Source organism: Epinephelus lanceolatus, chromosome 9 (genome assembly GCF_041903045.1).
Source record: "Epinephelus lanceolatus isolate andai-2023 chromosome 9, ASM4190304v1, whole genome shotgun sequence".
In the NCBI taxonomy this organism is placed as follows: domain Eukaryota; kingdom Metazoa; phylum Chordata; class Actinopteri; order Perciformes; family Serranidae; genus Epinephelus; species Epinephelus lanceolatus.
The window spans coordinates 1,461,426-1,477,437 of NC_135742.1; the positions used below are offsets into that span (position 1 = coordinate 1,461,426).

At 45.1% G+C, this 16,012-nt stretch overlaps 1 protein-coding gene across 4 annotated transcripts in view; it reads right to left on the reverse strand.

Moving 5' to 3' along the window:
* Window positions 1-4,813: 4,813 nt before the first annotated feature.
* Window positions 4,814-16,012, reverse strand: part of ogdha (oxoglutarate dehydrogenase a) — a 41,046-nt gene continuing 29,847 nt past the window's right edge. For all 4 annotated transcript variants that reach the window (XM_033620229.2, XM_033620228.2, XM_033620227.2 and 1 more), the window contains 15 exons: window positions 14,507-14,686; window positions 13,990-14,118; window positions 13,728-13,907; window positions 13,457-13,609; window positions 13,009-13,111; window positions 12,631-12,759; window positions 12,195-12,345; window positions 11,486-11,613; window positions 11,154-11,332; window positions 9,411-9,482; window positions 8,921-9,046; window positions 8,710-8,782; window positions 8,436-8,599; window positions 7,723-7,877; window positions 4,814-7,047 (listed from right to left, as the gene is read on the reverse strand). In XM_033620229.2, the coding sequence (XP_033476120.1) occupies window positions 6,924-7,047; window positions 7,723-7,877; window positions 8,436-8,599; window positions 8,710-8,782; window positions 8,921-9,046; window positions 9,411-9,482; window positions 11,154-11,332; window positions 11,486-11,613; window positions 12,195-12,345; window positions 12,631-12,759; window positions 13,009-13,111; window positions 13,457-13,609; window positions 13,728-13,907; window positions 13,990-14,118; window positions 14,507-14,686 (2,046 nt within the window). In that variant the 3' untranslated portion in view covers window positions 4,814-6,923. The remainder of the gene's footprint in view (window positions 7,048-7,722; window positions 7,878-8,435; window positions 8,600-8,709; window positions 8,783-8,920; window positions 9,047-9,410; window positions 9,483-11,153; window positions 11,333-11,485; window positions 11,614-12,194; window positions 12,346-12,630; window positions 12,760-13,008; window positions 13,112-13,456; window positions 13,610-13,727; window positions 13,908-13,989; window positions 14,119-14,506; window positions 14,687-16,012) is intronic.

A 16,012-nucleotide genomic window follows, 5' to 3' on the forward strand; every position in this document is an offset into this window, starting at 1 on the left:
CTTTACAATATTGTATCAATATATTGGTGTTAATCGATTCTTTATTGATCTGAAGTAAAGTTACTTGTATTTACAGAGACACCTGTGACACACACACACACACAGCTACAGTTCACCTCCTCACAGCTCAGTCTGCCTTTTATTTACTCACTTCATGTTTTTGTTTGTTTTCATACATAAACAAATAAACGCGTTTATATGTAAATATATAATATCACACTGTTGATATTAGTCTGACCATGTAAAAAAAGGCACAAACATACAAACAGACAGAAAGAAAATAATATTCACACATAATGAAAAGCCATGGTCAGTGAGTAGTTGGTGTGATTTACACATCCATCAAAAGGTGGAGGAAGTATAAACGTATTAAAACCGCCTCTGCTCCATCAGTCAACGAGAGAAAAGCTTCCTCACACAGATAAACCTGTACTCAAGACTTTTCTAAAATGACCATCGTTATTACCTTTTGACTTAGTCACACAAAAACAAGCCGTGAATATGTTCATAATATTAAATAACAAATATCTATCTTACAAAACCTGTCTTAGCAATTATCTGTGACTTACAGAAATAAATAGAAATAACATATAAACATGTTAATGCTGGAGTCATAATGTCTTCAGGTTGTCCATGCTAATATCTCAAGAACACAAGAGGGAGTTTCTTCAAATTTGGCACAAACGTCCACTTGGACTGAAGAATAACATGATTCAAGTTTTGTGCTTGAAGGTCAAAGGTCAGTGTGACCTCACACTACATGTTTTTGGCCATAACTCAATAATTCATACATTAATTAAGTAACACTAGTTCTAATGAGGTGATGTCAAAAGGTCAAAGGTCAGCTTGACTGTGACATCATCATGTTTTAACGTCATATCTCAGGAACAGAAGGGGAGACATTTGGTCAGATACTGAATTGGTGACTCTAATCTTGAAACTGTGCTGATTGTATAGATCTTCTGTGTGTGAAGCATCCATGTTTTCACTGACATGGATGGAGACTGTCAGAGACACTGGACTGGTGGGCGGAGTCATACAACCACAGGGTGGACTGGTGGGCGGAGTCATACAACCACAGGGTGGGCTGGTGGGCGGAGTCATACAACCACAGGGTGGACTGGTGGGCGGAGTCATACAACCACAGGGTGGACTGGTGGGCGGAGTCATACAACCACAGGGTGGGCTGGTGGGAGGAGTCATACAAGCACAGGGTGGACTGGTGGGAGGAGTCATACAACCACAGGGTGGACTGGTGGGTGGAGTCATACAACCACAGGGTGGACTGGTGGGCGGAGTCATACAACCACAGGGTGGACTGGTGGGAGGAGTCATACAACCACAGGGTGGACTGGTGGGAGGAGTCATACAACCACAGGGTGGACTGGTGGGTGGAGTCATACAACCACAGGGTGGGCTGGTGGGAGGAGTCATACAAGCACAGGGTGGACTGGTGGGCGGAGTCATACAACCACAGGGTGGACTGGTGGGAGGAGTCATACAACCACAGGGTGGACTGGTGGGAGGAGTCATACAACCACAGGGTGGACTGGTGGGAGGAGTCATACAACCACAGGGTGGACTGGTGGGCGGAGTCATACAACCACAGGGTGGATTGGTGGGAGGAGTCATTCAACCACAGGGTGGACTGGTGGGAGGAGTCATACAACCACAGGGTGGACTGGTGGGTGGAGTCATACAACCACAGGGTGGACTGGTGGGAGGAGTCATACAACCACAGGGTGGACTGGTGGGCGGAGTCATACAACCACAGGGTGGACTGGTGGGAGGAGTCATACAACCACAGGGTGGACTGGTGGGAGGAGTCATACAACCACAGGGTGGACTGGTGGGAGGAGTCATACAACCACAGGGTGGACTGGTGGGAGGAGTCATTCAACCACAGGGTGGACTGGTGGGAGGAGTCATACAACCACAGGGTGGGCTGGTGGGAGGAGTCATACAACCACAGGGTGGGCTGGTGGGAGGAGTCATACAACCACAGGGTGGACTGGTGGGTGGAGTCATACAACCACAGGGTGGGGATTCCAGGTTTATAGATGTTTGAGGTTTTTGAAAAAATCTGATTTGACTGAATGAGATAAAAACTTTCATCAGTTTCTTTATGATTATAAAATGTTGTTACGTGTAAAACAAATGTTGTTGGGGAGAACGTGTCGACATCAGCTGTAAAATGAACCTAAACTCAGCGCCATCTGCCGTCACTGCACAGAATAACAGAGCACACACTCACACAGAACATCAAGTGTCACCTGAAGGCACCACTTTTTTTTATAACGTTTGCAGAACCAGTTTTACTCCCTGTGAACCATCAGCTGGTGGAAAAACCAGAATCACCAGACTGAGTGAGTTCATGTTTCATGAATGATGTCATTAACAGTGAGTTTGTTATAAAACTGACACCACTCTTTATTATTGTCTTCTCAAGGGCCAAAATTTAATGTGAAGAGCGTCTTTATTTGAGTTTATATTGAGGATTTGTTTCTTATGAAACCACCACAGACTCACTGACAGGAAGAACACCTGAGCTCAGGTGTGGTTGCTCCAGAATAAAAGCACTTCCTGGTTGGTTTGTAGCTGCAGAACTGATCATAATAATTTAATCCAGGGTGATCATTTTAATTAGCTCGTTGAACTCACTGCGTGTTTATGACATGACGTCACAGTTGTCGTCGTCGTCGTCGGTGGAGACATTCTGAGTCCAGAAACACTGGCTCCTACATTTCCCATGATGCCTCCCTGCCTGTAAACAGACTCCACACACTGTGTTTATAGTCTGATGACATCACTGTGACATCATCTGGGTTTTTGTCTCTCTGGAACTGATGAAGCTGGTAGCAACACACACACACACACACACACACACCTCTGACGTCCGCTTGCCTGAGGAGATGCTGCTGTGATCTGCAGTCTCTGTTTCCATGGTAACTGATGCTCACACACGCACACACACCTGTGACAGAGATGTGGAGTGACGTCTAACAGACGCTGTGAGAGCGTGAGATCAGAGAGAAGACGAGTGGGAGATGGGGGGAGGGGGACAAAGGGAGGAGGAGGAAGATGAAGGTGTGAAGATGAGAACAAAGGAATTCAACAAGAGATCAGAGACAAAGGAAACAGTGAAAGGAAAAAAATGAGGGATTACAAATTTAAAAAAATATTGAAGACAAAACAAAGAATGAGACGTGAGGTGATGAGGAGACATAAAGTAGATTCATTCTGTAAAACACCTGAAATCTTTCCCTCAAGATGAAGCATCAAGATTTAAATAATTATAAAGCTGTTTATGTTGACTGTTCGGTGGGAGGAAGGGTGGTGATACTCATGGCCAGGATCTCAGGGTGCAGCCGGTGGGAGGAAGGGGTCTGGTCTCTGCTCTTTGCAGATGATGTGGTTCTGTTGGCTCATCACACCGTGACCTCCAGCATGACCTGTGGCGGTTAGGATGACATTCAGCTCCTCCCAGTCTGAGGTCATGGTTCCCTCTGGGTTGGGAGAGAGTTACTGCCTCAAGAGAAGGAGGTCAAGTATCTCTGGGTCTTGTTCACAGCGAAGGGAAAATGGAGCGTGAGATGGATTGGCGGTTTGGTGCATCGTCTGCAGTGATGTGAGCGCTGTGCAGGACTGTCGTGGTTCAGAGGGAGCTGAGCTGGAAGTCAAAGCTCTTGATTTGTAAATACGGACCTCCATGTTTGCAGTGTGCTCTGTCCACTCTGATTTCCACTGTCAGTCCATCAGTCTTGACCAGTGTTCGTCACATCTGTTTGAAAATCTCCTTGGTCATTATTTCTCCTCTGACGTTTGAAGCAGCCTTGCCCGGCGTGTCGTTAGCTTTAGGGCTAGCTTTACAGCTAATGGTAACAGAGCTCAAGTCTGACATCCTTGGTTGCAGGTTTTTTGCACAATGTTTGCTCAGTCTCTGGTGGTGCAGACGCCATCCAGAGATGATGTTCATAACTTCACAGCAGCAACACATCAGGACTCTAACAGGACTTTACTGAAGTTTGGTGGAGGATAGAAAAACATGACTGTCTGGTTCACCACCATGACCGGAAGTCAAAGTTTTCCATTTCCTGGTCCATCTCCGTCCCAACCCTCACCTATGGTCATGAGCTCTGGGTAGTGACTGAAAGAATGAGGTCACAGATACAAGCGTCTGAAATGAGTTTCCTCTGTAGGGTGTCTGGGCTCAGCCTTAGAGATAGGGGGAGGAGTCAGACATCTGGAGGGAGCTCGGAGTAGAGCCGCTGCTCCTTCATGTTGAGGTGGTTCAACATCTGATCAGGATCCTCCTGGTCCAGCTGGTAGGAGGCCCCGGGGCAGACCCAGAACACACTGGAGGGATTATAGATCTCATCTGGTCTGGGAACACCTCGGGGTCCTCCAGGAGGACATTTTTTCACCGTTTTGAAACCGAATTTTATTAACTTGGTTTTTTTAATCATTTAAATTTGTCTGGGCGGTTAATAACTCATTTTCTGTGGTGTGACAAACTCATCACACATATTTATTTTTGCTCTACCTGGACTCTTAAAACGAACAGCCCTTGCGTAGATTGGTGTGTAGCTTTGGCGCCCCCTACTGGGGGCCGCAACCTGCAGGTGGGAAAACAGTGTTGTAAAATATCTCAGGTGGGTGTGTTTCTGCTGGGGGGATTCAAACTCAGAAAAATCACAGCTGCACCAGACCAGAAAGGGCAGATCATGTGGTCGTATCAGTTGAGAAAGAATACTGATGTCATGTTGGTGTTTAGTTCAGAGTCCCAGAGTAAAGAGTCGGACGCAGCAGCTCGTCAGTACATACAGTATTCTTTATTGAATGAAGCAAAATAATGAAGAGAGATTCAATCCCCTTTTATGAAAATAAATAAATCATTTTCTTTGTCTCACAGAAGCCCAGAACACAACCTGCTGCAGCTGATCTCATCTTCTGCTGTCGTTTGTTTTTCTGTTTCAAACCAGGATATTTGACTTCCTGCTGACGAGAGTTCATTCAGCTCAAACACCAAGAAGAAACTAGAAACACATGAGACGCTCCGTTTTGGCACGAGATAAACGCTCGCCAGAGAGAAGAGGAAGAAGAAGAAGAAGAAGAAGAAGAAGAAGAAGAAGAAAAGAGAGACAGAAGCTGAGGGGTTAAATTAGAATCAGCAGTGCATTTGGTTGAGCTCATGTTGGGACGCCTGATGGCGCAGACCTCCGCCATTTTATTCCCCAAAATATCCCTTCAAAAGAAAGAAACACAATAAAATCTCAATGTGCCAGTAAGCGTTGCCATGGTGACTAATTACAGACTTTTCCTTAACGAGCTAACACACCTGCTGAAAGGCAAAAAAACCCTCCACCTGCCGTAGTGATTCCACTCTCACTGTTCACAGCTAGCCGCACTCCCATCCGCTTTCAATGGGGAACGCTAACGATGCTAACAATGCTAACGAGCCATTCATTAAAAACTAAAAGTAAAAATGTTTCCTGCAACGTTTCAGGTGAGGAGGAGGTGACTGCTGAGTGTGAGGGGAGTGATGATGATGATGATGATGATGACATCACAACTGCTGACCTGCTGTTACATAATACAGCTGGAGTGTGTGTGTGTGTGTGTGTGTGTGTGTGTGTGTGTCTGTGAGGACGGAGGAAGGTGTGTGTGCTTTTGAACTTTAAACTCAAGTTCAGACTTCACTCAACCAGAGGCAACTTTCCTAGAGCGACATTGCTGCCCTCATTGAAAATGTTGCTAATTTTAGACTAAACTGTATTAGAGTTCCTGAGTGACTACAGATGGTTTCAGTCAACTTCTCTGGAACATTGTTGCCTTCTAACAACTCTAACAAACTCTGGTTGCATAAAAAGTTGCCTTGTGTTTTCACTCAGACACTGGGCAACTTGTAGAGCAACTCTTGACGAGGGCTGAGGTTCAAAGCTGCAGCACAGAGACATTCTGGTATCACACAGCATCTGCTGATTTTAGACTTCATTTTATTCAGGTTGTTTGTTTGCTCGTGTTCACATCAGCTGCCTCAAACTTTTTCTGTCCTACGAAGAAATGTGATGTCTTTTTAATCAACTCAGAAGTTGACGTGTTGAAGCAGCATGTTGCTCGGACAGTTGCTGTGTTGCCTGTGGTGGAGTTGAGCCTGAAGCTGCTTCTGTACGTCTGAACACACAGTACTCAGGTCTCCTGTAGTGGAGGACAGCAGTGCTGCAGTCGTACACAGTGTTCTGTACAGTTACACACCAACACTGTGTCTGTAGCCCGGACTACATGAAGTACACACTGTACCACACACTGCAGGGCCGTCACTCCTCAAATCATCTGCTCTGAATAAATGAACCTGAACTGAACTTACTCGCTCATGAGTTTCCTTCACTGAGTGTAAACAAAGGGAAATAAACAATTCATGATAATCGATTAACCGTTAAAGTCATTTATCAGTTCATATCTCAGTAAACTGACGTTTTATCGATCTAATCAATATCTGACAGATGAACTGACGACAGAAATAATCAATATTTAAATCAGATCATGTTTGTGAGAAGAGATAAAGATGCTGACAGTGACCTGTTGGTACACAGGAAACTGTCGCGCTGCGTCATGACACCAACAAACAATAAACAGCTGTCAGAGTTTAACGTCTGTTGATGAATCTCGGAATTTAACATCGAGTGTCGACTGAGTGATGATCTGAATGAGCTGAGATTAACACTGTGCACTCAGTCGTACAGAGTGTGTGCAGTGTTTGCTGAGTGTAGAGAGTACAGTCTGTGTGTGTGTGTGTGTGTGTGTGTGTGTGTGTGTGTGTGTGTGTGTGTGTGTTGATGCAGTCTGAATGTCACAACTGAATCCAGGAGGGGGGGTTGGGGGGTCAGAGGTCAGACAGGTGTTGCAGGTCAGAGGTCGCAGCTCTACTGCTGCTGATCTTTGAAGGCGTCCAGACTCAAGGCGGTGTCCAGGAAGCGCCGCAGCTCCATCAGGTGAGTGTTCTTGTTTCCTGTCGCTGGAGCTGCTGCCGGGTCTCTGCCAGCGTACCTGAGAGACAGAGACAGAGAGGGGTCAAAGGTCAGAGCAGCCCGAGCTGACACTGATACTGAGAGGAATCAGAGCTGCTCTCTGAGTGTCCGAGATACGAGTCATCAGCTGGAGATTCATCATGTTAAGCAGTCGGGTTTTAATTCATCAGTCAGGGTGTGGTGAACTTTTGGGGACTTCGGTCTCCAGATTTAGCTGCAGAGTGAGCGCTCCTCTCCGATACAGGCAGCTGCAGACACAGAGCCAGGGAGAGTCTGAGAGAGACGGAGGCAGCTGCCCGACAGACGAGAGGCTTTGCCAGGTCACATAACTTTATCTTCTGCCTTCTGCTTACAGGTGCTGAATTTATAGCTCATGGCAACCTAACACGATACTGTCTCTGGACAGCCCGCCATATATCGAAAATATACCTTCATCATTTACTGATGAATTTCAAAACTTTTCCACAATATTTATCCCATGTTCATTAATTTATATAAGCAGCTTAAATGCTGGGATGCGTCTCGGACACTTTTGAAGTAGGGTGTACGTCCACGTGGAGAGTTCGGCACACTTCTGTTTCCCAACAACTACCTCTGGCCACCTTCCCTCTGCACCTAAATATCAAACCCTGCACTTTCTGTTACCATGGTAACTACAGGTGTCGTCAAATCAAAAGCTGATGAAGATGATTACCAGACAGGCTGGGCTCTCTGGATGGTGGTCCTGATGCGAGGCTTCACGTAGTCGTAGTAACCCTGGTTCTTGTGCTCCTCCTGACACCAAACCAGGTCGGCGTTGGAAAAACGTTCACACTCCGCTTTCACCTGGTCGAACGGGAACGGAGACAGCTGCACGAAAGAGAGAGAGAGACAGAGTCAGTTCTTTGGAGGTTATCAGATAACAACAAACTCCAGCCAATCAGAATCCAGGATTCTTTCTGGCTGAGGTTTAACAGCCAATAACGATTCAAGAACACGAACACATTAACAGAAGTAGTTTTTGGTGCCACCTCAGTCGAGGTTCTGAGCAAATTGAGACCAAACTAGAAGGCGGAGTTAAAACACTGCAGACCACTGATTGGTCAGAGAATTGTCACTCTCTTTTAAACGCCATTTTCAAACAGCCAAGCTGGCGTCAGCGGAGACCTGACCAGATATTAGAAAATGTCCGCCTGTAAAACTGCTGATGAGCTGATGAGGTGCAGACACTCCTGTCTGTCAGTGTCAGCAGGTGAAAGGACTCAGAGCGAGAACACACTGTGTTTGTGTGTCACTGAAGATGATGTCATGGCTGTTTGATGTGGCGTCACTATGGCGATGAGCTGAGAATCCTGCCTGCTCTGACAAGGTAGTGAGAAGAAGGGACTCCGTAGCGCCATCTGTGAGTGTGTGTGTGTGTGTGTGTACCTGCTCGATACGTGCGATGGCCACAGTTCCCTCCATGCCTCTGTTCTTCCTCTCTTTGGTCAGCTCGTAGTAAACCTTCCCTGTGCAGAAGATGAGCCGCTTCACCTCCTCAGGATTCTGCGTCGCCACGCCGTCCTCTGGGATCAACCTCTGGAAGTGAGTTCCTGCAGGAGGAGAAGAAGAAGAAGAAGAAGAAGAAGAAGAAGAGGAGACACTGAAGGTAACACTCTTCTTTACAAATGACTACCAATACTAATAAAAATAATGACAGTACCAGGCAGCATCTCGTCGAAGCTGGATCGAGCCTCTGGGTGACGCAGCAGAGACTTGGGAGTGAAGACGATCAGCTGGAGGGACAAACAGGAAGTTCATCATGTCAAACGTATTAAAGTACAGGTACCATTAAGTTCCATTTGAAAAAATAAAGTCCATTAAAAACTATGTGTGTGTGTGTGTGTGTGTGTGTGTGTGTGTGTGTGTCTCACAGGCTTCCTGTACGGCAGCAGGATCTGGCGTCTGAGAACATGGAAGTAGTTTCCAGGAGATGAACAGTTCACCACGATCCAGTTACAGTCGTAGAGCTGACGCACCGCAAAGTCCTCCGTGAGCGGCTGAGACACACGAAGGAGGAGGCGAAGACGAAGGCGAAGAAGAAGAAGAAGAAGAGATGTTAAATCCTTCCTTACACTTTCAAAATAAAAGCTGGGGCAGTTTAAACCACCAGACACCATGATGTGATCTGACTCTGCTTAAAAACTGAAGGCTAAAACTACAAATCACACGCCCACATCAGATGAAGCTGCAGGTCTGCACGTCGCTGTTCGCTCGTCACAGAGGAGCAACACCTTCAGACAATGACTGTTTTTATTGTGCAGACTTTAACTTTGAAACAGACAGGAAGTCTGGATGTGTTTCCTGTTGTAGTTCCCTACTTAAAAACATTTTAAAAGAGACAGTGAACAGCTGGAGTTTTACCGGCATGACGTCGGGGTCATCGTTGCACATCTGGAGGAATCTCTCTGGACGAGCTGAAGAATGCTCCGGACCCTGAGACACACACACACACACACACACACACACACACACACACACACACGATCAACAGTTTTAAACAACCTCAGCCGAGCATCGTCTCAGAATGAACATGCAGTCATGATGTTAAATGTCCAGCAGGTGGAGCTGTTTCTGACACTGAACCACAGGGTGATGACATCATCATAACTTTATCTTTATACTATATGAACATAAAGTCGTATTCTTTCACACATTCAACTGATTCATATGTTTTCAAAACTTCATAACGTCCCCTGTCTTTCATTCAGTTTTCAGACTCAGATTAAAACACTGTGCGGCTCTGATCGGATGAATTTTAGTTTTTATTCTAAGATTTCTCTTCATGATTTTTGACTTTTGCTGCACTTGTTTTTTCCTTCTCTCAAACTATTTATATTTTACGCACCAAAACAAAGAGACATTCTCTGTATGTGAAAACGTACCAATGCCCTGTGTTTTGGTGCACGGCATCTGTGCAGTTGTTTCCTGCAGGACTTTAAGCAGTTTCTTTATGTATAAAGAAACCCACAGATCAATATAATAAGTATAAACAGTATCAAAACACAAAGCAGTAAAATACGTACGCAGCAGAAAGAAGCAAAATATAAGAGACAGACTGAATGGCTGATTTAACATCACTGATCAATGGAAGTATAAATACTGCACAGTCTAGCATATACGTGTGTTGACTATAGTCTGATTGTAGGTGTGTGCAGCTGCGTCAGCGGTGCTCTCTTAAATGTCCACGACAAATTTCTCCTCAGGGAGACAATAATCTTGTCGTCTTGTCTTGTCGGACACTGATTTGTTTTGAAACAGATCAAAAGCTGAGTTCAGTGAAATCCTGAGAGCTGTTTGTCTCTTTGTGTCTGCTGGTCAACACAGTCATTAGACCAGAGCCGCACCAATCAATCAGCTGATCAGTCTGTGTGTTTATGCTGTCACACTCTTTTATTTCTTCTCACATGTTTTATTATTATTATTACAGTTTTTAATGTCACGTTATTGTTGTGTGTCTTATTACAGTGTTTTCTATTATTTCAATGGTCTGATTCTATTTGGCTTCTAAAAAGTTTTAATCCTGGTTCATCCATGTAGAGACCTCTGTAAACTGCCGCATAATGAAGACTGTTATTATTATGTCTTTATAATAAAGTGAGAGACGTCTGTCCTCAGTCTGTCTCAGTGATCATCTCACCAGATGAAGGCGGCTGCGGTTACTGAAAGACTGGTGATCAGTGGGATGTGAGGACTCTTAAACCAACGTGTGCACAGATGTGAAGCTCTGACTGTATCTGACTGATGTTTAATGAAAGTATTCAGCCTGTGTAGCTGAGGGGACGGGACAGGTCAGACTGATGCTGGTCATCAACCATCAACATAAACTACAGGTCACCTGTAAAGCATTTTAATAAATCAATCTATCATCATTAAACAACTGGAGACTGAGAACATTTTAAATAAATCAGCATCATATCTGACAGGATGTGAGTGTTTCTGTGACTTCCTGTACGGACTGAAGGCTGCTGGAAACTGTCCGACCTCACCGCAGCTTTTTGTCTCCGCCTCCTGCTGCAGCCGCCTGCTCTTGTCCACAGGTGAGGCAGAGCTTGTCTCTAACGAGCCCACTGTCTACATGATGCTGTGTGTGTTTGTTTTGCTCACCATGCCCTCCATGCCGTGCGGCAGCAGCAGCACGATGCCATTCTGTCTGACCCACTTGGCCTGACCGGGACAGATGAACTGGTCGATGATGCACTGAGCCGTGTTGTGGAAGTCTCCGAACTGAGCCTCCCACAGGATCAGAGCGTTGGGACTCGCCATCGCAAAACCCAACTCAAAACCTGCAGACACACAGAACGTTAGAGCCTCAGTTTACAACGCAGAATATTCACCACAACGTCCATCTGCACACACACACACACACACACACACACAGATCTTTAGACATGACAGGATATTAATGTGCAGAGAGACAGCAGAGCGTGCAGACTCACCCAGGACTCCGTACTCAGACAGCGAGCTGTTGCAGACGGTGTACGGCGCCTGGTCAGGAGACAGGTGGTTCATGGGAATGCAGGTCCTCTTGTCAACATTCTGGTCGTGGAGGACGTGATGACGGTGGCTGAAAGAGGACAAATAGCTTCAGTTACAACACTGGAGTCGAGAAAAGACGGAGTTCAGTCTCTCCACCTCCTCATTTCAACATGCACATCTGTCATGTCAAAACCAGAACAAACTCTGAAGTACTTCATTGTTTCAGTATTTTAATTCTGTGTCACTTTATACTTGTACTCTTCTACGTCTCACAGGGAAATACTGTTTTTGTCCACTACATTTATTTGATAACTTTTAAAAACGCATTATAGTTAATCACAAAAAACAAAGGTCAGAATAACGTGATAAAAACTGTTTTTTAAGATGTAAAAATGAGAAAGTCACTTTATGGATTCAGGTTAAGACAAAAGTTTATCTTCACAAGACGTGCAAATTTTTGGAAATAACGAGAAGAATTCTTGTAAAAACTGAATCATTTTCTTCTAATTATAAGAAAATAAAGTGATAATAACATGATCTTGTTCTGAAGGACGAAAGTGATCCTGTAAAGACGTGAAACTGCTTCAGTCTATTTCTGTTCACCAGCAGTTCTGTCTGCTCTGTGTCGTCTCTGTAAAAACTAAATGAAGACATAAAGAATCTGTTCACCTGAAGGTCCCTCTCTCGACGTCCTGTCCCGACAGTCTGATGTGGATCCCCTCTTTCAGCAGCGATCCAAAAGCCATGTACTCGCCCAGAGCCCAGTCCACCGTCCGGTTACGAACCATCTCAGCTCGACTCTTCAGGATACGACTCAGACCTGAAACAACGAGTCCTGGTCACTGAGTATCTGAGCACAGTCAGGAGGCGTCATGAGGCAGCTGTGCTCTACATGGTTTCATAATTAGAGAAACAAACTAGTCGTTAGTCGTCTCCACAGGAATTGAAGATTTTAAAAGCTCAGAATATTCTCGATGAACTAAGTCCACATTTAACAACAGAAAATAAATCAGCAGAATGTGAACAATGTTTTTGTTTCTGTCATTTTGCCAATAAAAATTAAATATTAAAATCAAATAAATAAAGAGTGTGAAATGAATGGTACCTCCGTGGATGGTGAAGTCCTCCACGGGGACGGACGAGGCCACTCCTCCGATGTGGTTCAGGTTCTCTTCAGTCAGACCGGTCGAGGGGCAGCTCATCGACTTGGGCTGTCCGTCCAGGGTGAAAAAACCTGCAGACGACAACACGTCAACAAAAGAACAGGATCTGAGTCCAGAGACCTGGTTCAGGTCAGTGTTTGATCTGATGAGGGTCCAAATTAATCAGACAGGAAATGATGTCATGTTGCAGATTCTCTTGATGTTGTTATCACATCTGTGTCTGAATCTTCTGTAATTAAACTCTGATTGATACGTATGAATGTTACACTACAGTAAACACACAAACATATCATCCTCCTCCTCCTCCTCCTCTTCCTCACCAGGCCAGGGGGAGTCCAGCCAGTGCTTGATGTGGAGGATCTTCTCATCTTTAGAGCGAGCATACGCCTCCTCACAGATCTTATCATACTTGGCGATCTCCTCCTGCAAACACACACACACACACACACAGAAAGAGAAATCAGCAGTTTATTCAGTTATGTTAATATTTCATTTCTTAAAATATCTCTGTCCTCGTACGTAGTGGAATATTCACTTTCATCAGAAATGTAAACAACTTAGAGAATATTGTCTTTTTCAGAAAGGTCAAGAACCAGAACATCCTGTGCATGTTGAAGTCGTCAGTGTGATCTCTTTCACTCAGATACAGAAACTGAGTCCAGCTGCAGTCAAACAAACCACTGCAAACAAATGTTCCGCCCTTACTCTGAAAATCTGCATCCTGTGGGACACAGGAAGTAGCTGACTAAAGAAGAAGAGTGTTGTTACCTCGTACTCCTGCCGGGTCACTGCTCCCTCTGCGATCAGTTTCTCTGCGTACTTCTGCAGAACCGGCTTCTGCTTCTTGATCTGTTTGTACATCAGCGGCTGAGTGAACATCGGCTCGTCCATCTCGTTGTGACCCATCCGCCGGTAACACACCTGCACACGCACACACACACAAACACACAGACACAGACACAGACGCAAAGGACAGGTAAACCTCACACAGTGACACGTCGCTGTAGAGTGTAACCAGCACATAAGGGATGACACTGACCAGGTCGACCACCACGTCTTTGTGGAACGTGGCCCTCCACTCAGCAGCCACCTTACAGACGTAGATGACGGCCTCTGGGTCGTCAGCGTTGACGTGGAAGATGGGAGCGTTGACGACTCGAGCCACATCAGTTGGATACGGAGACGAGCGAGCCATACGAGGATCTGTGGTGAAGCCGATCTGCAGACACAACGTCAGAAAGCTCACTCATCTGTGTGTTTATCACCGTGTGTGTGTGTGTGTGTGTGTGTGTGTGTGTTACCTGGTTGTTGACAACGACGTGCACGGTGCCGTGCGTGGTGTAGGACGGCAGGTCCGACAGGTGAAAGGTTTCGTAGACGATACCCTGACCTGCAAACGCTGCGTCTCCGTGCAGCAGGATGGACATCACCTGGACAGAAACAGAAACAGAAGCTCGGCGTCAAAAATGTTTCCAGAAGAGATTAAAACGAAAATACTGATTTTATGAGTCTGAGTTTGTTGCTCCAGAGTTGAGGTGTCCATTAGCCGTCTCAGTGGCTAACTGTTAGCTTCACAACATGAAGGTCGAGCAAACACACAGACAGGATGTAGAAATATGTAAATGTGTCTCCAACTTTGTGTCACTAGTTTACAGACGGCTGTGAAAGAAGAACATGTGACTGAGAAAGTTCTTCTTTGTGATGATTATTTAATCATCACAAAGAAGGCTGTGAGCTGACAGTGCGTCAGATAAACCTCCCGTTCTCAGGTGATCAGCTGACGGTCATGACGAGGAGTCAAGTGTGTCTCAGTTTCACCCGCTTGCCGTCGTTGTCTCCGCAGTAGAACTGCTCAGCTTTGGTCTTCCCCTGCACCACGGGGTCCACGGCCTCCAGGTGAGACGGGTTGGCCACCAGAGACAGGGTGATGTTCCTGTCCGTCACACGGTTGATACGACGATGGTACATCCCCAGGTGGTACTTGACGTCTCCAGAGCCCTGAGGAGGACGAACACAGCAGAGGAAGACATGAATCGAACCTCACTTCACATTTTATGACCATTATTTGGACTTTTTAAATAATATTCTTCAGACATTATATTACCTTTTTTTTGGCACATTTTAATCAGATTTTTCAGACATTTTATTACATTTTTTGGACACATTTCACTGTGACAACTTTGACCATGACTTTAGTTTTTATATGACACACACTTTTAGTAATGACTTTAAAAATATAGATTAATTTGGAGCGGATTATGTGAAGGTCATATATTCTAATCCTCACTTCCTGTGGGCTACAGCAACACTAAACCCCTGAGCTTGCCTGAGAAGGACTAAATGCACAAAGCTGCTATTTTTAAATATCCCATGGAGAGAGACTCTCACTGCAGCCTGTTCTATTTTGTTGTGAAAATGTGGGCGTGCAGCCTCGTTCTGTGGACGATAAACCAGGTGCAGACTTCCATCTGTGTCACCGCTGATGAGGAAATACAGCGAGTGCTGGACGGAGCAGTGAGTGACAACAACCCCGCCCACATTTAAGAGGACTGTCTGAACACACCGAGGGTCTAGGTACCATGTCTGAAGGCTTACTGCTGGTTCCAAAGGGACTGGACTGGAAGTCTTTGGTGGAGACGAGGCTAATGTGTTTGTGTTTTTTTGTGATTTATTGCTGTTTAATGTGAGTTATTAGATGGAGATTTAAATCATATGTCGGATATGTTGGACATTAATGGTTTCAAAAAAAGTACAGCGTAAACTCTGACTGTGACGTCTCTTCTTTTAATATCTCTGAGTGTTTGACATCATTGTGGACGATGTGGAAAATGAATAATTTCTGGCAATTTAAGATTTGTAAATCAGGGTTCCTACACATTAGGAATTTCAAAATTCCATACTTTTCCATACCCTAATTTCCAGACTTCTCTGCTTTTTTTTTCCCCAGAGAATATGCTGACATCTGAGTAAATATATCAGTGTATCATATTTCACATCATATTTAATTATTGTTAATAGGCAATTGTAGCCAAGTACCATAATGGCATGCAAATAAAAACTCAAGTAAGTTCAGTGTCTGGGCTGAGGCAAAAAGGTTGGGACTCTGGGTGCAAGCGATGCAGTAACGAGACGTCTGTGTTTTTTCATGTGACTCAGAATCGTTTCTCCCCCATGTTGGCGATGTCAAACGATTTCACACAAAGCTTGCATCTAGCTCTGTGTGTGAATTGGGAATCCTTGGCCAACCAGTATTTATATATGGTATTGTCAAGCCATCCATCCAAAAACTTACATCTACCCATTGTGAACCACGTGAAACTCGTC